The following is a 26,209-nucleotide window of genomic DNA, read 5'->3' on the forward strand; positions in this document are numbered from 1 at the left end:
TAGATGACAAACATAAAAGAGCAACATGTAGGAATTAACACAGCAAACTACATGGCAAAATCTAAATTACTGTACCAATGATCTGAAAACAACTGGAATAATATAGAAAGGCTTTCTGCTGCAGAAAAAAAAAAAAAGAAGACAGCTTGAGATTCAAAAAATCTACTCTCTCTTGGCCCAAGACAAAGGACTGTAATGTTATCACATGATTCCAACCCCCAATAATTGAAAAAAAACCCACTCTCAGCTTGATGCATGTGGGAGGAACTCAGGATTAGTCAAGAATAAAAGATGACAAGCAAACAAAGAGCCATTTATTTAAAAATAACCTCAATGCATTCAGGCTCACTGCATCTGTATCAATCCCAGTGAAACAGACTCCCTAGTGCCAAGAACACCAAATCCTAAATATTATCTCAACTCCAAACTTTGCATCAATTTGAGAAAAAATACTCAAGAGCTCAGAGAGGTAACTAATGAGGCTCAGCTGAAGGCTTGAGCACATTGCAGGGCTAGTGAGTGTTAGGACCTGTACCAAACTTTAATGTGTTTTTAAACAATCTACAAACACAACAGCAGAAACAGTCAAGGAAAGCAAGACAAGCTGTAGCAAGTCAGTACTTCTATTTAGAAGTTTGGTCCAGAGGTCTACATCACTGCAATTTTTTTTCAATGAAGACCAAGCACCCCTTTGGCTGGGACAGGATCTTAAGCAGACAAAAAAAACTCCAAACAAATAAATAAATAAGAGACCTGATGGTATCTGTGTGATTATTTTGGTTTATGTTTTCAAGTTATGTGCCTTTAAGACATGAGGTGAAGAGTGATTATTCATTCTCTGGAGAAGTGACTGAGACTACCCAAGAAGAAAGTACTTCTGGGACCACAGGTATGCCAACAGAAGAGCTCAGAGGAGAAAGGAGAGTCTGACAAAAAGCAAACAGGCAGGCCTCAGAGGTGATGGAAAGATTTCCTGAAGTCTAAAAGAACTGTAGAGAGTTTGCTACAGCTCCAAAGGTGCAGAGTTCATTAAAACCACAGCAGGAAACAACAATCCACCTCAAGGACAGGACGGGCAGGAGGAAAGTTGATCAAAAGTTCTTTTTATTTATTCTGTTCTGTTTATTTCTGCCTTAGCGACCTGAAGTTTTCTCCACCTAAGAGAAGTATCCTAACTTTTATTCTAATAAAATCTGACTGTTTTCATTTATAACATGGTTATATATCTGGCTTCTTTGAGCAGCTCACTGTGACAAGAATGCCTAGGCAGATCCACCTCCAAGCTTCAAAAACCAACTCTGGGTTTCATCACAGCAGCTAGAGAGATCAGATCAAAGCTCTGTTTAGCTCAATATCTCCTCTCTGCCAGAAGCCAGCAGTCAATGTTGCAGAGATTGTAAGAATGGGGCAAATAAAGACCGACCTTTCTCAGTCAGCAATCCAGATACATTTTCAGAAAACTCTTGAGCTAACTAGAAAGCTGAATAGCAACAACTAATTTAGCGCTTAATATTGTGTGAATAATTAGAGCTGCTTTTCTTCATATATGTTACTTTGCATTCACTATCACTGAACTTCAGCTGTCCTTTACCTGCTCATTTGCCTGGTACCATAAGACTTCCTGCAATTCTTTACAGCCTATTCTTTATAGTTTTGACTAGCCTGCACATCAGCAAACATTGCCATCACGTTGCTCACCAGCAGGAAGTTTCCAGATCAGCCATGAATCCACTGAAAAGTCCAATTCAAAAAGAAAATAGAGAGCAATCCTTTCACCAGCACATTTTTCTACTGGCAACCTTGCTTCATTGCAAAACTGGTCTTCTGTTCCATTCCTTTAAGAACTCAATTATCTGAAGGGAGTAAAGATGTCATCTCCAGCCATTTGTCTCTTAAAGAGTCTTCAGTAAGGTATCCCGTCAAAAGCTTTTTGACATCCCAATATACTGTCTTAAATGGATCACCCTTAAGTACAGGCTCACAAAAAGTGTGATTTCCCTCTACAAAAAAGCCATGTCAGCTCTTCCCTACTGCCAGATTTTATCCATGTGTCTATGCAATGTATTCTTTATTTATATTTTCAGCCCATTTGTCCTATTGGTATTACATTATCATCTCCCTTTCCTATGCTGCCAACATCAACTGAAGTCAGAAGTCATGCACCATAATTAACAGCTCAGCCTGTTTCAGTCGGAGCTCCTTGAGAACTTTTCAGTCATCATCACACAGTTCCTATGAGTTGTTACTTTTCATTTTATCAGCTTATTTTAAAACCTCTTCTCCTGGCAACTTAAACATGAGTCAGGTCCTCAGCCTTACTCCTTTAAAGAAAGTCTTTCTTAAGATCATAGCAGGAAAGCTGCACCTTTCTCAACTCCTCCTTTTCCATCTTTACTGCATAGGATCCCTACCTTGCTCCCTGTTGGTGAAGCATTCAAGAATACTTTTTTTTGTAGTCTGTCTTCAGCAAGTATTGTACAAACTCTTTTGGAAACTGTTTTACTAAGGCTTACATTTATTTTGCCATAGTTCATGGGTTTTTTTTAACTTGTTTCCTCATCTGGACAAAAGTTCTCCTTTCAAAGGGCATCATTCCATTCCTTCATCCTCTTGTCAATGCCACCTTCTGTGGGTTACTTTAAAATTTCTTTTAATAAGTAGCATGCATTTTAGGGAAGCAATTTTCTTTAAAATGTCTTCATGCTATCTGAAAGCTTTTCCTCTTTTTAGTTACTCCTTTCAATTTCTTCTCAAGAAGCTTGCTCATTTTTACACAGGTTCTAGTAGAAACGTGATGTGCACCAAGTCAAACTAAAAGGCTAAGACAGACTGAGGCAGAGTGTGTAGACCTTTCTGAAGAAGGGCAGAGCCTGCCCATTAAGCTGTTGAAAAATAAAAATCCAGAAGTGTTTCTAATCCAAAGATGTAGAATTATTTCTTACGACATTATTTTCAAGTCATGGTAGTTAACATTTCCCAGTCCAGTGATACCAAAAATGGTTTAAACAGAGAAGATTCATGAGCAGCGAGCACAGACTGAAAAATAAATACATGGTATTTCAAGAATATGATGAACAGCAGCTGGAATGCTTGTTCAAAATGGGGATTTTCCCAGGCTTCTGAAAATTTGGAAGCAGAAGTATTCTAAGAGATGTAAACAAACACATTTGTTAAATGTTTTCACTTAGTCAAGAAAATATTTCTATCCTAAGAAGAAAATATCTCATAAATAATACAGTATTTGAGAATTTTAGGCCCAAAGTCTCATCATAACCAAAGGTACAAAATACATCTACCATCGCTGGTTCTCATCACCCTCTCCAGAGAAATCTCTACATTGTAGCATTTTGACTGCTGTGTTCAATGTTTTCCCAGGAACAGAAAGACACTGAGAAAACTAAATGCCCAAGGGCTTAGGAGTCTCACATGCCATGTTTTCTGATAGAAAACACCATCATCTCTTAAAAAGAGCACAAATCTTTATTCACTAGGCTTGCTCCAGAAAGGAGTACACTCTTAGTAGCTCTGCTGCAAAGTAATCATAATAATTCATATTCTATTAAAAAAATGATATGAGAAGTCTCATCTAAAGTACCTAATCATACCTATTAAGCTGGCAATATGCTGTGTTGCTTAAACTTAAGGCTGGATCCAGGACTCAGGAATTTAAATCGTTCACTCCTACTTTTTGCAGTTTGCTCTTGAACATTTTAAGATAAACTCCAAGTTCTATAAAAAACACTCAATTTTTCCTTATAGGATGAGAGTATTTACCCATGATTCACTGTCAAACTGCAGCACAATATCACAAGGAACGGTGCAAACTCATACTTGCTTTCCTGACTCGTATGTCAATACAGCTAGAATTTGTCTATGGCACCCATTTGGGAAGCACCCTTAAGGACAGAAGGCAAACTTGTTCTGAAGCAAGACTGACAACTTTCAGTAAACATGAGTATTTATTAATCCCCTATGCTTAGGGTGCTGAAATAAAATGTGAAACTGTCTAGACAGCATACAGGAAAGAAGAAAAAAATACATATATATTTTGCACGTACTAGCAGCCACAGAACAAATGAGCCAGCACTGCAGGCTACTGCAAAAAAAACCCCACATTCTGTACTGTGTGAAGGGGAGTTTCATATGAAAAACACAAGACATCATTAGCCTCCTCCACCTGGCACTCATGAGGCATCAAATGAAATACTGGGCACAATCTGGGGCATTACTGAAGGAAGAAAGTCAAATTGGCAAAGTATCCAGAAGAAAGGAACAAAACATGAGAGTGAGAAGAGATTTAAAGACACATGATTAAGGAGCAGTGACTGAACACACTGGAGTTGTTTCATTTATGAGAAAAAAAATTATTGCTGGACATGTCATATAACAACTCCTCACTGCATAAAAAGTTGCTGCCAAGCAGAAGAGTAATTAAATTTCCCTGTGTTTGTGAACAGTAAAAGAACAATAGGACTAAATAAAAATTTACTTTAAATTAAAACACAGAATAACATTGTAGGTTTTTTTAAAATATTTCTTACAATACATTTGCTTCCAAAGTAACAGAGATTTAGAACAGATTTTGGGGAAAAACAGTCTATCTTTAAAGGCAACTGTGTTCACGCAGGGTTTAGGGGAGGTTGAAGACTCCTTGCTACTGGAAATTTCCAATAACAGATTGGGTTCCTCATGGTGGGGTGGGGGCATCAATACCTGATCCATCCCTGGACTTCAAGGTGGATTAGCGGCTCCATGGACTCCCTGCCAACCCTACATTCTTCTATGATTTGCATTGCCCTTTTTGTATTGCAAACCACACCATTCTCATTTAACAAAAGCCATACTGCACTGCTGCTTCTGACTTCACGTGATTAGGACGCTAACTTTTCATTTTTCTTCATGTTTAAAATGTATTCATAACAATTTAATGATGCTTAAATCAAGTAAAATAGGAATGTTTTTATGCCAATATCTACACTGCAGGTATTCCAAACAGTCTGTGTACACAGGTCTGATCTAGTACATTTTGATTATATATCAGAGGAGCTTTCATGAAATATAGAAATTAATATTTACAATAAAGAAGCAGACAACAAACACCTCCAGCAGCCTGAGACCTCATTTTATTTACTCTTTACAAGAAAATGCTCTTAGCTGGATCAGATGGATGAAAACGGGTAGAGAACCTCCCTTTCAAACTTGTGTGAAATGAAAAGATGAAATGGAAAATTTGCTCAGACCATGCTCAACCATAATTTGTTTCAGCACAGAAAGCAAATTGCACAAGAGTAAAACAAGATGTCCCATGGAAAGTGCTCCTTTCACTCCAGCGCGTTCTAGATGTCTCTGATGTACTTGCAGCGTTTTTGCACAAATTAAGGGTTGCATAATACCCCCCACACACACATACCCCCCCCAGCAAAAGAAGTTCCCAGAGGCACCTTCTACAAAACCTTCCTCACGTGTCTGAGTTACAGGCCAGTTACACTCTAGGAGGTATAATGAAGGCTGTTGCCTTCAGAAGTACTCCATATTAACCAAACTTTCTTCCACTTAAGTCAAAGGTAGTTACTGAAGGGCAAAAGCATTAAGTTACTGATAAGAACTTTTAAAAACAAACCACCCCCTTCCCACTGGCAGAAAACTGTCCCACAGCAAAATATCCAGAGATTTATTGCCATTCAAAGAGCCATGACTAGTTTTTATCCTTTACTAACAACAGCTACATCAACAGAAATCCTTTTTCACTGCTTTTATCCACCTCCAACATATCTACAGCCACTACTTCAACCACAAAGAGAAAAACATAGTTGTCAGAAACTGGACTGTGAAAAGTGTGTGCTAAAGCATCCCTAGGGATATCGCCATCATTACAGAGCCTAGTCACTGAGAGAAAAATCAAGCTAAGATGAGCTTCATTTGACCAGAACCCAGGTTGCCTCAAGCACTTACGAGGTCTCAGCACATCCTAGGGAGGTCCTCTTGGATACACTCATCAGTGGATCCTAGTCCCCCTCCTCCTGATTCTGCTCTACAGGCCTCAATTCCAGGTTGCTGGAATTCATGCTTCAAAAAACATGAGCTTAAACACTGAATTCCCTGGCTTCACTTTGAAGGTGACCCACAAATTAAAGATACAGAGCTACTGCCAGAGAAAATCATCCTGACCGGAGAGCTCCTGGAGCTCCACTGTGATGAAGCTAAGGAGGCCAGCCAGGTGGCCGCACAACAGTGCGCAGAAAACATCCCAAAGCCAATCTGGCACTACACTTAATGGACAGTCTTCCTGCTATTTCAAATGCCAGACTGATGCCAGGGTAAACCAGTGTGCTCCTGTGAATCAGGTTTTATTAGCTGATGATCTGCCCCCACCTGGCATTAAATAGGTCAGCCTTGTTCATCATCATCATCTGCATCTACTTCTGGAAAACATTTGTCTAGCAAATTAGTTAGAAAATTTACATCATCTGTCAATGAACTGTATCTGTTTGGTCTTAAGGGTAGCAGCATTAAGTCAGATCAAAAAGTCCATCTAGTTCAGTATCTCTACCACTGCCAACAGCAGTTCTTAGGGAAAAGAAAAGAAACAGAGCAACTGCAGAGCCACCTGGTACATCCTTAAAGCTTCTGGAAATTCAACACCCTGAAGAGCTCCCAAGTCATTTCATGAGTCCACCACGCATAATAGGCCTCAGCAAACCCATCCCTCATGAATTTTAGTCCTTTTGAAGACAATTTAACTATGTCCTTTTATGGCAAAGTGCTTCCTTCAGCTTCTAAAGTTGCTTGCAGTTAAGAGCTAGAAGGCCAAAAATTAAAAATTAGTAATTGTTCCTTAATCATTCTTTCCTTCCCATTCCCGATTTTAAATTATGTCACCTTTCCCTTTGTTTTCCTTCTGAAGAGACTGTATCTATTCAGTCTCCATCTGCATGGAAACGATCCCATGAATGCTTCTGATAATCCTTTTTTCCCTTGTCTGTCTTCCACCAAGTTACCAATTCAATTTTTGAAATGAGATGAGCAGAGATGCATGCAATAATAAAGATATGACACATCACAGATTTATACAGCAAGTGACTTTTCTAGTTTTTCCCCTATTTCTTTCCTAGTAACTCCTGATGTTTTTCTTTATTTATTACTCCCATTATGTTTTCAGAAATTTATTCACAATAGCTCTAACCTCTGTTATGCATCCTAATAGATTAGAAAATAAGCATGCCCAGCAGCATTTAGTCCTTTTGTGCCTCTGCCTATTCATTTGCTTTTAAAAATCAGTCTAGTGACCACACTGACCAATATTTCTCAAAATAAACCCATATAAACACTAGTTTATCAAATGCTTCATTGCTCACAGGTTTCCAGGTAGCAAAGCATGTTCTTTCCCTACAGGCACAAGAACAAATTCACCATCTCTAGTACATGAATTTATTATGATTTATTGTCTATGTGCAATGTCCTAAATATCCATTGTTTAAATTCAAAAGATGATTTCTAATTTTTCCTACTCATCTGCACCTTCCAAAGCCTATTTATGTCCCATTTCAAAAAAATCCTTGAAAAACAGAAAGATATACCAGTCTCTGCTGCCATACCTCATGTACCTTATCCATTTCCAGCTCTTCCTTTTAAAAAGAAAAAATAAAAAGAGAAGCCACCACCAGTTACTTTCATCAACAAAAGCAAGCTACAGAATTACAGTTAAGTTGCTTTTTCCACTTAGTACTAGTACTAAGGCTTCACAAGTCAAACATGATTTGAAAGGAGGTAGAACAATCCTCCCAGGGTTTGGTCAGACCTTATTGGTCCATAAGTCGTAAGCATGAGTTTTGCATGCAGCCCTCCTTGCAATTTAGCAGGGAAAAATCTGAATCCTTTGTACCACCTGCAGCACTCAGCCACACAAATCAATTTACTTCAGTCAACACAGGGAAAGTACAGAGTAGACACTGCAGACCTGATTAAACTTAATTTGAAAGATCCCCTGGGCTCCATCAAAAACACTGCATAAAAGTATCTACTTCACACAGAAAATAAATTCTCAAATTTAGAGATGAGATTATAGTTTGGAGTACTCAGACATTAAAAAAACCAACCCTCCATCAGAACCTGACACGTCACTAACACGGCACATGGCACTATTACTTACTCCTATCACAACAATTCACAAAAGATCTAGCCGGAATCAGTGTCCTGCTTTGCAAAGCGCTCAACGGCATGGACTTAAGTAATCTCGCCCTGTGACACAAAAGCCTCGAATCCTTTTAAAAATTTAAAGGGCCTTGTTAGAAGCTAACAAGGACGAGGAGTTTATCTCCAGGAGAAAGAAGCAAAGTTGCAGCCTTGTATACAGCTGCAGACGTACAAACTTGATTACAGTGCAAGTATTATTGCTAGCTACAAGAAAGTTTGGAATGGCTGTCCTTTTGTAAACCTCATCTCTCACTGGTTCCTGAGGACAATAACTACAAAAGTTTTGGATAAAATAAAATAAAATGTAGCCTTCATCCAGGAAAAACTGGAAAACCTGAAATTTTGAGAACGTTAGGCTTACAAAATCTAAATTAATTTAGAAGACATACTCGAAGCTGAAGTATACTAGTTTTTCCTGCAAGTTGTGATTCTAATCCAGCTTCTTAATTTAGGTACACAGTGCACAATCACTGGTTGTTTGGAACTGGTGGTATAGCAGCTTCATTAGAAGCAGAACATCTTTAAGTTCAGACAGACAGATTCATCCAGGCTACTTCATTCAGCTTAAGTTCATCTCCCTTTTACATAGAACAAGTTTGAAATTAATTTCAGAATTTGAGATATGACTCTTTGCTTTAGCCAGTCAGAGCACAGATCCCATAGCTACCCCTATGTTTCAAGACTGTCAGGTAAGAGTATCAGTAAAGGGGAGAGGAGGAGGAACATGCCTTATTGAGGAGGATGAAACTTTACACTAGTTGCTCTACCAAAATAACTGCCTGTGTGCACATAAGAAATCACTTAGTATTTAAGTACCTGGATTTTCACACTGAAATTTCCTGAGAAGCAACCATTAATTTGCAAGCCAATACAGAAAATACTATATACCTAAAATTACTACTGCTCACACCACCACACACCATCTGCCACTAAGGCAGCACCGACTGCCCAACCTCACAAGTAACTGCACTGTTGCATCCCACAACAGAAAACGGATATGACTCATCTGAGTTAAATTCTTAACGCTTGACATGATGGCTGCTAATTGCTGCACAATGAGATTAAACAGGTCTGATAAGCAGGTCTGCATTTGGCTTTGTCAGTGGTAACTCCAGGTGGCCTGCGATAGCTATGATTTCATTCTCATTCAATTCAGTTTTAAAGCAAAAAGAATAGCCTTGACTTACTATTGCTTGTCACTCTCTGTATGACTACATGAATGCTCAAACTTTACTTCCAAAGGCAAACCATCTATACATATGATTCCAGTACCAAAAGCTGCTTTTATTTTGCTACAGCGCTGATTTAGAATTACTGCAGTAGAGTCTAATATCCAGCCACTATGCAATAGTTATCCAGTCACTATGTAAGAGTTTTAAAAACTTTTCTTCTGATTTGGTGTTAAGGATCATAGATGTTCTTGTCTTCTTAACAGAAATGAGTCATACCTAAATCACCAATGATCACTGCAGCAGCACATCTGATCTAGCTGGCAGCTCACAAACTCAGGAAAACTGAGTTCTCTCCTCAGCTCTAGCTACAGTCCACTGCCAAACCTCAGGCAACTTTACTCTCTATCCTTCTGGTTTCGCTATCCTTAAAATGATAAGCTTGCTATTTGTTCCCTCTATAAAGTGCTTTAGGATCTATAGATGAAATCCACAAGTAGACATACTACCCACAAGTGGGAATGGCCAGCATCATAGCTGGTAGAAGCAACCTGAAGATAAAACACTTGGAGCACTGTAAGTGTTGAATTTGATTCTGAAGTATTTATATATGGACATTCACCGAGCTAGCACAGTGCTGAACTCCTTTTTTAGAAAAATTATTTAGAAAAAGTATTGTTCCAGCAACAGTTTTTGAAACAGAACTAGCACCACAGCTACAAATGAGGTTATACATTTTAAGTGTCTTGCATAACATGTTTTTGAGTAAGAACAAGGACCAAAAGAATAGGAACACAGTCAAACATTTTACTTGAGAAAATAGACTACAAACTAATCCATCACTTAGATTTCCTGAATCACAGCAGACAGCAAAAACTCAGGCTAGCTAGCCCACAACTGAACCAAGGAAATTATACTAGAAGCAGCTTATTAATTTATCAATTCCAACTGGCTAAATCACTGGTCCAACAGAAAGTTTGATGACTGGCATAGGTTAGTAGAGCCAAAATGGTAGGAATGACCACTTGCATATTTCACAGGTGATTTAATCTTATATTTCTATTCCTTTTGCATTCTAGGTACAGGTAAAAATGTTTTCATTCCAAATAATTTCTGGAATTCAATTAGTATTCCAAGTGGCCTGGTACCAATTAACTAAAATAACTCAGTATGCAAGATCTAACTGCAAGATTCAACATAGGCTTCAAGCTCCATTCAAGCTGAAGTGATGAAATGGTAAGATAACAGTCATTTATGCTAAAAATAGAATTCTTTTTTTCCTTACAACAATTACTGATGTGAATAGGAAAGCTACACAGATGCAAGTCTTTGAAAAATTGCCAGCAAAATAGATATTCAGCTTTACACAAACTAAATAACCAACACAGCTGGCAAGAAATGCATCTCAGTTTGCATTTGTACAGTATTAACACTTCAATTCTCATGCTTCAGACTCTTCTTCAACTTCTAAACAGGAAAAAGAGAATAATTTAGAATTAAGAAACATTTGAGACACTGCAAAAACAGTAACCACCCTTTCACTTTGAGGAATACTGAGATTTGTCCAAAAATACCTGGATACAAAGGCCAGCATATTAAACTACAAAAACTATTTTGCCAGCATTGAACAAATCATGTACAATAGCATGAGTCCAAATTAAGCTCCTGAAGCTTCATTTGTTTCTTCTCCAGTCAACCTTCTTCATCTTCCACACTGAAGGCTTTTCAGTATAACTGCAGTAATGCAGAGCAGTTACATTATGCTGAAATTAATCACTGAAAAATATTATATCTTTTCTCAAAACAGGAACTGAGAGGTGCTCTCTCAGTTATGCCTTACCGTTGGACTGAAAGTCCAAATGTACTAAAATGGAAAATAAAATTTTTACATCATATTCAGTCATGACTTTTTGCATGTTACATGCAGATACAAAGGAACTGATGATCCATGGTGAAAAAGATGCACAAACGCTGTACTTGCAATCTAGTTCTGTAAGGTGTTTTTTGGAAAGATTCCTTTCCAACAGACATATTAGCAGATTATTTGCTTGATGACTAATTGAGGCCTAAGACTTGCAATAGCTACCCACTGCCCTTCATTCAGTTTAAGGGCTCCAAGAAAGACTCTGAATTTGGAAGCTAAGATAGCTGCTGGAATTGTGCATCACAGATGCAGTATCTTTAACCCACCTCCCTGAATAGATATGGCACTGCAACTCTGCACATCCTCAGCTATCAAGACAAGCTTCAAATCTCTTCAAAGAAGCACACTTATTACACCTAAACTAGGAAAACAGTAAAGCAATGCTGATTGATTAAACATGCCCCGGACGCCCCTTCTGCATGAGGACCAAGTGGCCTGGAATGGCTTACATCCATCTTAAATTCTCCTAGCCTCAGGCTGCTGCCTTCAGACTGGCCACTGGGAACACTACTGAGACTGTACTAGTTGGCCCAGGCCAAAAGCGTACCAGAAGTGATAACAACTTAACAGCACAGCAACTGAACCCTGCCTGCTATCCATGAACGCTCTCATTTGCTAGCAGAGATACTGTCACAAATTTCTATTTGAGTGGCAGAATCTTTGAACTTTCAGCTGATGAGATGTCCTGAAGCTTTTGTTCCAATCCAGAGCAAAACCCAAACAATGTTTTCAAACCTCCCCGTAAACTGAAAGTTTCTGAAAAACGTCAGGCTGAGAGCACAAACAGCTGGCACAGCCAACATGAAATACACTCCTTAGCCACCCTTACCGGAAGAGGAAAGGATATGAGGCAACCCACAGCGAGACAGGATCAAGAATAACATGAAACCACACCTTTAGGCAATCTCAACTCAGGTTGCTGCAGTCCTGCTTTTGGTCTGTCCTCCGGAACACATGCTCAGCTCAGAGAACTTACTCAACAGAAAGCTAACCAGAAAGAAATAAAGGGGTGAGTTAGCAATCAGGTCGGCTCCCTGACCTACCTTATCACATAACTCTCTGAACACTGAAAGCAGCACCAGGGAGAAGTGTGTTGGTCCCATTTTTCATCCACTTAAGCTGCCATGGGACTGTACCTCAAAGGGATACAATATACTCAACTCTTCCAGGAGTCCTACTTATTGAGAGTAAGTGCATACAAAAATGGCTTTTATGATCTTCTTACCTTACTTAGCACTGCAGCTAGAGGAAGGCGGCAGTATACTCTTAGCAGGAGGATAATTCTCTTTTCTGATATTGATACGCATATTGCAGTAACTGTCACCTTACTTGTACTTATTTATCAGCATTAAAGATTATTTGAAGATATGCTATGTCAACTAGGCCTTTTAGTGTTGAAAGTCTGAGACAGTTCTACTGCAAAACTACAGCTAGAAATTACTATGGCGGTGGCTCTAAATCAATAGCTTCAATTCATAATGGATAAAGAATAAATAATAAATAATTTCTTATGAACTGAATTAAATCCTGAAGACAGGCACCTGCCAGTTTGGCACCAACCAGGCACAGCATAAACTGAAATCCACTAAGGCTTGGGAAGTCTGCCTACCAGGAAATTTTTCCACTGGAGCTACTATTAAAGTACTTGAAGAGAGAAGAGAGAGAGACAAAATATCAGGTTGTCAACACACTGATCATTCAAAGCAGAGACACTTCTGGGACACTGCAGAAAACAGACCAAAATGCAAGCAGTTAAGCAACAAAAGGGACTGGAAGTTTTCCAGTTACACACCCATCTGGCAGGGTTTGCTACAGAAGCTCTTGCTTTAGATTAGTCCATTTTCCTAGCACTTTTATTGCATTTTGGCCTTCTTGCACCAGCTGGAAAAGGAAGACCACGGGTTCTGGTAACAGAATTGCTGGCAAGAATCCTTATTTTCTTGCTTCTTTTGTGGAACACTTTTAGAATGCGTGCTTTTAACACTTTCTCTGTTTTCCTCAAAATTGTGAAATACACCCAAGTGTGTTGAGGTATTTAAAACAAGTTAAAACCACTTCACACTTAATGACCTCCACAAACTTCTGTTGTTATTAAGCCTCAAAGAAGTAAGTGCATCCGAGTAAAGCTTCACTACGAGCTCTGAGTGGCAGCTAAATACAGCCCACGAGACACTTGAAAACTCATCCGCAGACAGACAGTTCTGCCATACACCCCGAGACTGGTCCAGCAAAAAGCTGCTAGCACAGCTGGGCTGGGCTGCATTGTGCAGGCTCAATTCGGGACAGTGCTGCCCATATAGGTAGGGTCCAGCCTAGGAGAAAGCTTGTCCAGAACCCAACATATACCACCCATCCCCAGCTCTAGCCCAGGCCAGAGGGCTTCCGCCCTCATGCCAAGAGGTTGAGGAAGTACTTTCTCTCCAGCTACAGGCTGCGTGCAGTTCAGACTTCACCACCGGAGATGGCCTTCTATGGCTGTAGTAAGTCAGGGTACACATGTGCTGTCCTTGGTCTGTGACAGCAAGCAGAAGACGAAAAAAAAACAGTCCTCTGCCCACTCTGATCTAGGGGTAGGAAAGAACATAATCCCTCAAGAACAGACCAGAAGCAGGCCGTGCTGCAAGATCCCAGCACTTCCTCAAAGATAACAGCATTGGCTGTGCCAGCAGGCTCTCATGACAAGGGTAATGCCTTTTCTCCCCTCCTCCCTTTAGAGCTGCAGCACTAGGGAACATGCTCTTTCCCCTCCTCTACCAGCACCCTTTCAAAAAAATAAATCCTTCTTTGTACAGTAATGCTATAATTGTACAAGATATTTTGGAAGTGCTGGTTTTTTTCTGGTTTGCCCTGCAATCTCTCCTGTGCTTCATTATGTGCAACACTCACTATGCCCAGAGTTGTTACTCCTGGATAATAAATCAGGAAAATTCCCAAATTCAGTGACAACTCTGAAAGACATAAAAGGAATAAGAAACTCCAGCAGAAATAAAATGAAACTAGAACCACCAAGGTTTTGAGTTACACAGTCTCAAAATAAAAAGAAAAACAAAAAACCACACAACCCAAATCTTTAAGAAGTTCTGTTCCTCTCCTAATTAACATGCACTCAAAAACAGTTGCAGAAGGTAGAGTTGCACAGGCCTCACAGTCTTGAAATGTAAATAATATGCAAATATTGAATGAATTAATCAGGGAAGTTTACCTCCCGAAATAAGCTTCATCATCGTAAGCAAAGAAAACAGTTTCTGCGCAGCAGTTTGGGTGATTTGCAAGGTCACTGAAAACCCTTGTAAGAGACTACATGTTAAAGGACTCCAAGTATCATATGAAGTATATTTATTATTATATGAAGTACCAGTGGAGTTCAGCTCTGCAGAAAACAAAAATTGAAACTGACCTCAAGGAAACAGAGAACATAAATAAACAGGACTTCAATTTATTTACACAGGTAACAACCATTTCTTTTCCAGTGAAAGCGATGGGGACAGTGTCACTGGGCCTTTTGCAATTGCACTTGACCCAGGAACGGTGACAGTGTTCAGAAACTGACCAAATTCCGCTCCCAAGGAGACCCGGAAGGATTCCCAGGTCTTCACACCAACCGCCTGGCAAAAACTTCTCATTTCCAACTGTGATCTGGAAGACAAGGTTACGTTCAGGAGGCAAATAGCTTCTGCCCTTCTCCACAGATGCCACACGTCATTTCCACTGATGGCATGAGCTGCGAGGAGCAGCACACAACCAAAAACCTGGCTTTCACCAGCATGCCACATTATTGCCAGCACGTGGAAGCAGAGCCAGTGGTCAGCACACATATATTCAGACTGAAGTCAACCCATTTTGATACGAATCACCTGTAAGGTTCCTTGAGGAAGGCTGAGAAACCTTATCTTAGATACTGCATTGAAAGGCAGTAATAAACCAATAAAACACAAAATTATGGCATACATCTAGCATGTTTCCCTCAGAGATGTTTTTCTAGACGGGAAAAACAGTACTGTCATGCTTTTAAAAGCGTGTGTAGCTGTAAAAATCATCTTGAAGGTGGAGCAGTGGAAGTAGGAGCTTTTAATCTTATGGGTGTGCCTCTATGGTGGAGTTAAATGAAGCACTTTGCTACTGTGTCAACATTACTGGATATATTTATCCCAAGCACGAGGGGCCCCACTTCAGAACCATAAATGAATTCCTACAGCGGTACAAGCATTCCTTTCTTCTTGGTACATCACTGAGTCTTCCTTGTTCACACCCAGGGCTTTCTGTGCTACGGTCAGACGACTGACTTGAGCACTCTTGCACACTGCAGAGCACACTTCCATTGGAAGCACGTAAGTCCATGGAAAGGTGCTGGAGGACTTTCAACTCTTGATAATTATTTAACCTGCATCTTCACACTTCACAGACTGCAGGTTTCAGTCTATAGTCCCTAGTAAGCCAGAAAGACTGTGCATTACATCTGTATCACACAGATATCGTGTAAAGGGGAAGAAAATCAGATAAAACTCTCTGCAAGAGCTGCAGATAACTCTTCTGTGAAGACATCACTGAAAAGCTGTCTTCACCACTGAAAGCGCCAGCTGCTTACTCACCCAGAGTGCACTCTCTGCAAGAGACATCCACTGATGCCATCAGCAAGCAAGTCCCAGAGCAACTCATTTACTTTATTACAGTAAGGGAGAAATGCAGACCCAAATTTTTACAAGGGGGTCCAGTTCCTAAATGAAAACGTACGTTTCTTGTGGGATTTGAAAGAGTGCTGATTCCCACTGACTTCAAATGAATCAGTCTGTGGGAAATCTTTAAGCCCCGTGCTGCATCTAAATGCATCCCAAAAGTTATGAATAAAGGCGGGCACAATTTAGAAGAGAATTCAACTCTGGCATGCTGTTGTTAGTAGTTGATCAGCAGCTCTTCATAACTGAAAGAAGGATTATATCTGCTCCAGTCAAGGAACAAATTTGGTCTCAGAGGAAAAAAGTAATATACTCTAAAAAACAGCAGTCTGTGCTTGTGTGTCAAGCTCAGCCTGAGGTTCATTTTCTCTTGGAATACAAACAATTACAAACTTCTTACAGAAATCTACCCATCAGTGATTACCAGAAAATTCCCCAATTGTCAAAACAGATTCTGCTGTCATCTCTCACACACACATTCTGCTGTACAAGACGACTTCACTGACTGCTTCATATGACTATCTCATTCTAACAAGTGCTGTACGTCTGAGTGTGTCTGCATCGTTGAATATAAACCCCCAGAGAAGCCATGCAAAATAAGCAGCAGGAGACTACTGTGGACAGTGGATGTTCAGGGACAATCTAAAGCAGGGACCCTACAATGAAAGATGGGAATCCCAGCAATAACTTCCATTTTGTTAACCACAAATGTGCAAAATCCCTATCACTGTTGAGCCACTGAGTTTTTTTAGTTTCTTTGGGTATAACTTACAAATACAACTTGCAGGTTACCTACACATGCAAATACAGCAGTTCTAAATAGCGACTGTTCCAAAGGGCTGGGGAAAAAACAGAACAAGTTTTAAATGACCAGCACTACAGAATATGCTTAAAACTCAGCTTTTCTCTACTGAGATACAAAAGAAAATGAACTCCCATAAAACTGAAACTTTCACTTGGTTAACTTAATTTTATTTAAGACCATAACAGACAGGAAAACATACTGAGGATAATTGTGCTAAATGATGTATTAAAGCTTTTTCTACTTTTCACTCGATCCTTTAGGCTTTAACACAATTTGTTTCACTCTGTTGTCACTTGCTACATTTACAGTTTTTTGTATTGTGCTTCTTTACCTTAGAAAGCCACTAAAAAGAGAATTCAAATTCTTAGCATGGCTGCGGTAAATTCAGGAGTCATTTCTGTATGACACACACTGTTCAGAGCTACAGAAATGCAAACTGCAGAAAAATCAGTCACAGGCTTTCTTCTGCATTACTCTCAAAAAGCATTTATCTAGCTCCATTCGGCCTTTTCTCCACTGGGGAATATACTTTTGTGATGTCTGCTCATATGGATGCCTCACAATGAGTTTTACATGTTCACTGTATTTTAAGAGACTCTAATAATTTCATAACCTGGATTTCTCCTGCCACTTCAAATACTATGCAGCACATAGTATTTGAAAACTAGCTCTAGCACGCACTTAACATGCACCCTGATGCACTTAACAGAGAAGGTAGCATTTCAAAAGCCTGTAACTTCCAATAATCCAACAAAAGCCTGGATGTGGACTGTCTATCCAGGTGTCTCACTGGTATCACTGGGAGGTTTAGTAAATAAGCACTGCAAGAGCACAACCTTAATATTATTCCCATTACAGAAATGGCCAAAAATTCACACTGGCATCAGGGCTTCTGTGCCCAGAGCACTCATGCTAGATGCTCTACAAGCCTCCCAGCTGGGGGATAGGTCCCAGGAAGCTCTTACTGCACAGCAAAGCTACAAACTGCCATGACAGGCCAGTGACTAAGTTTGAAAGAGAACCCAGGTATCACAGCCCACATACATCCACTCCATACATGCCCTCCATATATCTGCTGTGCTCCTCCTACTTCATACAGGAACTGATGGGATATTAGTCTTCCAGGCACCTATTGACAAGTAGCCTGATGGAATTTATGCATGCAGTACCAATATTAGAATCTGGTTATAAAATTTACAGCTGGTCCAGCAATGGAAGTATTTGTGAATATGCTGTTTCAAACCCTGTAATTTCTTCATAAATTCAGAAGTTCTCCACTAGCACTAACGATGAACAGACAAAAGAAACTTTATATCAGGTTGGTTTTTTTCCCCAGACTCATCATCATCATTTTTGTTGTAGATGTAGACCATATTCAGGTGCTTTAGAATGAAATATCGTTTTATGCATGGCGCATCTTCAACATTTATTTTAGGTTTCTAATGCTGCCTTCTAATAGAGTCCGGAACCAACACTGAGTCAAAAGGAGCTTTATAACCCACCCCAGTTAAATGTTACAATATACACTATGCATTCAGACACAGATTCTGTACTCATACTACCTCACATCCCTGACACGCCTACCTTGAGAGCATGGCTGTAACCATCAACTCTATTCTGCACACCATCTGCGTTATTAAGTTACACAGCATTTCTTGCTCCAACTCATCACTTGCAACATAGTGCTGCTGACATGCAAAGTTATTTCAACATAAGTTCCACTGACACTGAAACTAGACTTTTTTTTTTTTTTAGTAGTTGCCCTTGACTCTGAAATTGGACAAGAATAATGCATCAGGATAATTTATTCTGCTACATAACAAGACCTATAATTTAGAACAGGGAGTCTCCAGTCATGATGCTATAGAAACAGTAACAGCGATTCAGCAGTCCCTGGGGGCATGGCGGGGGTGGGGGTGTCAAAAAAGTAAAATAAGTGATGGATGCAAGTGCTGCATAATCACAGAAAGCATGTGCAGTATTCCAAGTGTCTGACAAAACTCTGTTAGTGAAATGAAAAATAATAATCAGGAAGTACAGAGAAAAAGGTGGCAGAAAAAACCTGATCGTTCTGAGAGACAATGTGGAGTAGAATAAAGCTTGCAGTTACTCTCTCTCTGGTAGTGGTTTTTTGCTCCTACAAACAGCTAATACAGTAGGAAGCATGCCTTTTTTTTACCAGGGAAAATATTTACGTCAACTGCTAGAATCAAGAACACCAGTTTTGAAAAGAACATAACCTCTTTTGGGTTTAAGAGGAGAGTCTGCATTAGTGTGTCGCAATCACAGAACTTCCAGGAAATTTATATAAAGGCACATAAATCACTTCAAAAAACAATTTAGCGTCACAGAATTTAGTGTATTTAGAGAAAAATAGGAAGAAACTGCAAGAACGCAGCTGAACCCTAGTACTGCTTTACTATTTCTGCGTGCCTGTAAGTGTTTATAAACGCACAACCCGCAAACGCCCTGTAAAGTCTGCAGAAACAATTTAGGTGTAGAACATCTTCCAAGCAAAATTCACTTTCACACAAGTGACTGTACTGGCTCTCTGAAGATTTTGTCATTTTGTATGCCAAGATTCTCCCCAAGTACATTGCACGATATGTTTCTAAGCCCAGTAAACTGACACTGACAATTTCTAGCCTGCATGAATTCTAAAAGCAAAGATGCTGAATTCTAGAAACAACGATACGAGGCTAAACCCATTTTACTATCTGTTATTCGATGAACTCTATTTTAGTCAATCATCGCTGTTATGGAGAATTCCCTCAATAGCCCCACACAACAGTGTTAGCACAAAATAATATCATAAAGGCCATCGGTTCATAAAACTTTAGCATAAGAATCTGAAGAAAAGCAAATTCCCTTGTATAACACAACATTAAAGTTACAAGGAGAGATTTGTACAGGCACAGTTAAGCTGTTTAGCTTGAGAACCATCATAAAACAAGTGACTGTACAGATTAGAGAACCCAGATCCTCCTCAATCACCGACTGTGTGACCTTTCTTATCTTCCATTGGTCTCTCTGAGCTTGTACACAAAAGTCAGAATGCTTGATACTGTGCTTCTGACAAATTACCATTCTTGCAAAAAATTAGTTTTACATCTTCACAAGATGAAAATGTTCTGTAGCTTAATCTTGCAAGGCAGACAAGCAGGAGGAACACACACCTGAAAATACTAAACAAATGATCCCTCTATCCATGCACTATAAAAGTCAACACAAGTTTCTCCAAAAGAAGCTGCAAGGTACTCCAGAATAAGACAAATTTCCGATAAGGTTTATCTCTAACTCCTTAAGGTGCATCTCCCCCAAAATATGAGATTACTAACCTCTTCAAGAAGAAAGAGCACAACTTTCACCTTTACAGTACTGTACTTTACAGGTCATTCCAAAAACCTCTCTTTATTAGTTATCCCGGTTCTGACACTTGTACACCACTTGTCTTGCTAGTCAACTGAATACTCACCCCTAATTTACCCTGCCCTTTAAAATCAATACAATTTAAAAGTAAATGCCAGATTACACATCAAATGAGGTACTTCTTCAATTGACAAAAATCTGACTAATCCTAAAAGCTTGTGTGAAGAAATGAGCTTGATTTAGAGCACCTCCCTCCCATGAAGGCTGACCCAGATTACTGATTCATGCTTTTTTTCCTTTGACAGTACTTTTACCTTTTTTCTTTTTCTAAAACACTCTGTTCAGCTAGTCCTTGATGCATTTGTGTAATACAAAATGACCGTGTAAAGATCTGCACAGAAAACAAATCATCCTAATTTCAATTGTCTAAAAGAGATGGGAAAGAAAAAAAAAATGAAGGCTTACCTAAGCCAAACAAACTCTTAAGTACTCTATATTCATTTATGGCTCAGTTTTCAAAAGGAACTGAGCAATTAAAAAAAAATCAACAGGATATGCAGATCTGATCATTACAATATAGAGAAAATACCATTTAATTACTAATATCAATGATTATAGTAACTTTTAAAAGACCATGACTATCTACTGCATTGTAGAAAGGTTTCCCTGCTATATTTTGGCATGTCTCTAATTGCCTGACTCTTTAAACATTCCTGAACTGTTTAGAAATTAAACTGAATTTAAGAGAGACTCGCAATTCACCTGCAGCATCTTAATACAACTGGAGGGGAAGGGGCGGGGAGAAAAACTCTAAGTATTCTCTTCATGAAGGAAAAAAAGCCCTTGAGACAGCTGACCAAACCCAGATACACCAAGTTTTGCAAGAAATCGGACTAGATTTTCCTCTCCTTACCTTACTATCTCTTTAAGTTGAAGAAAATGTGATAAATGTTGAAAACTCTATTTTTGTCAGACACTTTTCCAACAGTTTCTAGGGCTGATTTGACACTTGCTTCTCAAGAAGCAATTTTTTTTTTTCTGAAATCAAGCAGAATTTAAACCATGCAAGCAGAAATGCTAGAATAGGCTTATTCTTAATATTTGGTGCTTGAATGGTTCAGTTATACATAGCAGAGACCTACTCATTAATCATATGCATTGCTAATTATGTCTCAGTATTTAAGGACCATCAGTTGACTGAAGCTGGCAGAAGAAGATTAGTAGTAGGCTAATCTACATTTAGAGCAGATGATGAGTATTTACATCTGAGATTAGATTTTATTTAATACTCCTTGAAGTTCTCTTTAAAGCAGTGAAAGGCATGAAGTGAACCTATGTCAGAGATCACCAAGAGTTCAGACTATGTTATACAAAGCAGAAACAAGATATTAAAAAGGGAAGGCTTGATGATGGACAGATACGTTACACTGTAGCTCTGCCCCCCCATCACAGTTGATTTATATGCATTACAAAATTGAGAGGTTTATTGTTTTGTTTGATTCAAACACAGTTGTAAGCTTGATTGTCCAAACCTTCATGAAATTACATCACTCCTTACTCTTGTAACTTAGGTGGCCTTTAAACTGGGTCCAGTAAGACTTGATACCTTGAATAAGACCAATTAACCATTACTTAATTTGAAAGTACTTTTACTGCTAAATTCTTATTTGACTTTCAGTCATGCTGCACTATTTTCATACACTATATTATTTAAATAAGGTAGTGTGCAGGCATTCTTTATCAATATTACTAATACCATCTCTGATCACTGAAAGCACACAGCAAGAGAGAGGATAAGAAGGGGAATAGGGAAGGAGTTTAGGTCACCTACAAATGCTCCCACCCCCCACCCTGTTAAAGCAGTTAAAAAAAAAAAAATCTGTGCAATAGTTACACCTTCCATGACCATTTTGGTTTTGTTCCCTACACTGCTCCCCACTTGCATTTTTCAGCTTACACAACTTCTACTCTTTAATGGTGTTCTGTTCCTAACCTGAGAGCCATTTTTTCGCTAGCTTAAGAGTTTCTGGAGAACAACTAGTTCTTCAAAATAGAGAGAGTATGTATAAAATGAAACAGGAATAAAGAAACAAGTATGAAAACTCATAGATCCTTCTAGACCTAAGTTCAGCCTTAGAGTCAGCAGCACAATGTAGTTTTGGCATCGCAGCTGGTTTATGACTCGGCAGCTCAGACAGTACACAGTATGTGGAGTGGACACAAACTTTTATGTCCTGCTCTCTTCAGTCCAGGAGCTGGATCTTTCTCTCCTGGTTCTTCATGTCTTTATGGGCTTTGCTGCTAAAGCAGAATGGCAAAGTTTTTTTCCTGTTTTGCAATACTTTGACTAAATTCCCACAGCCAAACAGTACTGAAAGAAAAAGTAATGTTTTCACATTTATGCAGTTTGCTCAAAAGCCATTGAAATAAGCAAATTATATTACATAAGTGTGCAGTTATGTAGCACTATATGCCAGACGCCTACTGCCAGATTTAAAAGGGGCCCACTTCAAGTCAAATCTCCCATTACGAGACAAGCCTCCGTGAACTACTGAGATCCTGCCTATTGCATAGCTCAGAGTCTAAAAATTAACCAACATAAGAGGCACAAAAACAAGGATAATGCAGCTCTGTGAGCCTCACTTTGCCACAGCTTCCACACACAACAGAACCAAAAGAGACTCTCAGATTTCACCTGTCCTGGAAAGAAGAGGTGTCAGGGTGCCTGAAATCCTAAGTCACTCTTATCTGTGTGTGGAGAGTATAGGATCTATAATGAAGCTCTGTGGCCTTCCTGTTTCCACCTGTCAGCTCCTCTGACTTCTGAGAACGTTACCTCTAACGACACAGCTCTGCAAGAGGCGCAAGGAATAAGCTGCGACTGCACACTTGAGAATCGCCCACCTCACTGAACTGAAAGCAGCACTCCTTGAGGAAAAGCTTGTGGAGTTTCAAAGAGATGACATGCATATGCATGTCCGTGCTGAAGAGTCTTTTGTGGAAACTGGCTACAATCCCACCAGGTTTTTTCTCCACCCCACCCCCCCCCCCCCGCCCCGCTCCCCAGGAGAGGAGGAAACAACAATATCAGCCAAAACTTTTTAAATGCTCATTTTTTGCATGTATTTCACATACGCAAAAGCCATATCACACAATAAGCTGAAAATTGTAGGTCAGGTCAATTTCCTGCTTCCAATTTTTTAAGGCAAAAAGACATTAATTCAGTACTATAGTTTTAGTTGTATGAAGTCTGTACAAATCTAGTAAGCAGGCTTTTTTATTCTACATTCATGCCACATATCTGTCAATAAAATAAAAAAGACAGGAGGAAGGTTTTGTTATTATTTTTAAAGATGGGGCCAGGTAAATCACAACACACAACCTTGGGTCACCGCACCTTCAAATGAAGGTGTTACAATTTTATTGCTGGGAAAGCTGGCAAACTGAGGTGAGAGGATACAACACAGGGCATTCACGCCAACTAACCGGATGGGTGCGTGTAGCTCTTTGTTCAAGCCCATCCATCATAAATGTTTTATGCAACCAATATCTGAAGCGCAAACTTCCAAGCACAAACACAGAGAGCGTCCCAGATACTATGTCAGCACAAAGAAATTGCCGAGCTACACGGCTGGTGCCAAATCTACTCTTCAAAGCTCCTGGGGCCTCGCAGCTCCTGCCTGTTTCAGCCAGGGCTCAGCGTGTTCGTAAAAACTTGCATCCCTGCACTCCGTTGGGAAACTGGGAGAAAACAGCCAGGTCATGCTTAACCCACAGGTAAAAATCACAAGTGCTGACAAGCGCTGATTCACAGCGCGCTCGCTAGCAGAGAGTTTCTTCTCCAAAACACATTAGCGGGGGGACAAAAAAAGGCTCTGACGCACTTCTGCCTCTCCACGTAACCGCCGCGGCCGCCCGGAGGGTGGCACCGAAGCCCGGGGGCAGCGGGGGCACCCCGGGGCTCAGCCCCCGCAGGGCTCCGCGGCCGGAGCTGACCCCGCAGCGGGGCAGGGCCACGCCTGCTCCCGCCGCCCCGCGGTAAACGCAGGGCGGCCCGGGCCAGGGAGGTGACTGCGGGCCCGGGCCGAGCCGCTCCCGCGGCGGCGGACAGCCCCGGCAGGTCGCCCTCACCTGCGTTGTAGAAGCGGTCCAGCACCGCCGTCTCGCCGAAGTCCAGCTTGCCGAAGTGCAGGGTCTCCAGCGCGGCCCCCACCACCTCGCACGCCTCCCGCAGGCTCTGTAGGGCGCCGCTCTCCGCCGCCAGCAGCGGCCCCTGGCTCGCCTCGTTGATCACGTAGGTGACGGCGGTCCGCCTGCCGCCACCCTTGGCCCGCGCCGCGATGCCCGGGCCGGCGGCGGCGGCGCCGTCCTCAGCCCAGAGGGTGCCGGGCGGCGGCGCGGCCAAGTCGGGCAGGAGGCTGCGGGCGCCACCGTCGGCCCCCTGCGCCCGCCTGCCGAGCGCCTCCTCGCAGGGGGGGCCGCCGCCGGGAGGGCTGGGCACCGGCAAGCTGATGATCCCCTCGCTGCTGTCACTCATCCCGGCGGAGGAGCAGCCGCCGCCGCCGCGGCGCGTCCCGGGCTCTGCTGCGCTGGCCGGCGTTAGGCGGATGCCATGCTGCGCCGCCCGACCCGGAACGGTCCCGCCGAGCTGCTGGAGGAGAGAGGCTGAAGCGAGGGGTTCCCCCTCGGGCGCTAGCGAAGGCTGCCGGAGGCGGAGAGACGAGCACAGCCTCCTTCGGTGTCTGCCGCCGGCACCATGGCGCGCCGCTCCCTTCTCCCCCGCACCTGCAGGGACTACCCGGCGAGCCCACCCCCGGCAGCCCGGCCTCCTTCTCCTGCCGCCCCCGGGACCTCGCTCCTCCTCCGGCCGCTTCGCTCCCCGGGCGAAATTACTCGGCCGCGGGGAGGAACCACTTGTGGGATCGCTCTTCGGCGCCCCCACTCCAGCCGAGCGACAGCTGCGAAGCCGCTGAGGCGGCCCCAGCGCCGGGCACCTCCCTCCGGCCCCGCCTCCGGGCAGAAATACACACACACACCCCCCGCCCTTAGCGTTCCAGCCGCTTCGCGTCCCGAGTAGGAGCTCTCGGGGCGGCTGAGCCACGCCGCGTCCCCACCGGGAGCCCTCCTTTCCCCGCGGGGCCGGCCGCGGCCCCCAAGGGACTTTTCCGCCTGGCGAGAGCTGCCAGGAGGGGGCTCCCCGTGTGGGGGGGCTCCCCGTGTGGGGGGGCTCCCCGTGTGGAGGCGCGCCCCGTGTGGAGGCGCGCCCTCTCCCGGCAGCCCCCGCTCCCCGGGGCGCCCTGTGAGGAGACGGCGCTCCCGCCAAGCCGGCAGTAACGCCCGTTGGAGAGAACCGGGGGCGGCCCTTCCCGCCGCCTCCCGCGGAGCTTTATTTTTTTAATATCCCCCCCGTAAAACGAGCCCACGGCCGCGCTTCAAACCAGTGGGGTCAGGCTGCGCCTCCCCGCCGTCGAAACGACGCGGGCCCCGACTCGCCCTGGACTCCTCAAACGTGCTTTCGGTTAATCTAAATGAGCCTGTGTTTGCATGAAGCTAGGTCGTGTGTCACGCTCGGCGTGAAACCTGGTCCTGTTAAAGGGACTTTTGCCATTTACGGCCTTTTTTTTTTGTTATTATACACGTGCCCTAACTAGCTCGTCATGACTAAGTGCTTTGTGTGTTTGCGCTGAGTTGAGAGCAGTGTCAGGATTTAATAATCATTAGCCCTTGTTTTCTACTGTTATTCCCATCCAAACCTCCCTCTGTGTTCCCAAACGGCTTCAAATTGACTGAAGGGTTTGTGGCTGCTTTCAGCAGTATCAGCCTCATGCTTTTCAAGTGCCTCGCCTCGAAACTGGAAAACTACCCCTGTATGTTGATTAAATATGTCAGTTTCTTATGTTCACCTGGAATTTGCCTGTCAAGAACAGTCCAGCATTTGATAATTAACAAAAATATTTCTTCATGGAAAATTAAACTAGATGGAATAACTAGCATATGGCCAAAAGCTGTGCTAACTTTTTATGGTAGGCCACCCAGTCAAGGAAGAGGAAAAGACCCTTTGACATTTGAAACAATA

At 41.8% G+C, this 26,209-nt stretch overlaps 1 protein-coding gene across 1 annotated transcript in view; it reads right to left on the bottom strand.

Moving 5' to 3' along the window:
* MAP3K5 (mitogen-activated protein kinase kinase kinase 5) overlaps nucleotides 1-25,083 on the bottom strand; it is a 110,297-nt gene extending 85,214 nt beyond the window's left edge. Inside the window, exon 1 of the mRNA XM_072855931.1 lies at nucleotides 24,265-25,083. Coding sequence (XP_072712032.1) covers nucleotides 24,265-24,670 — 406 coding nt within the window. The 5' untranslated portion in view covers nucleotides 24,671-25,083. The remainder of the gene's footprint in view (nucleotides 1-24,264) is intronic.
* Between the last annotated feature and the right edge of the window lie 1,126 nt (nucleotides 25,084-26,209).

This window comes from Ciconia boyciana, chromosome 3 (genome assembly GCF_034638445.1).
Source record: "Ciconia boyciana chromosome 3, ASM3463844v1, whole genome shotgun sequence".
Classification (NCBI taxonomy): domain Eukaryota; kingdom Metazoa; phylum Chordata; class Aves; order Ciconiiformes; family Ciconiidae; genus Ciconia; species Ciconia boyciana.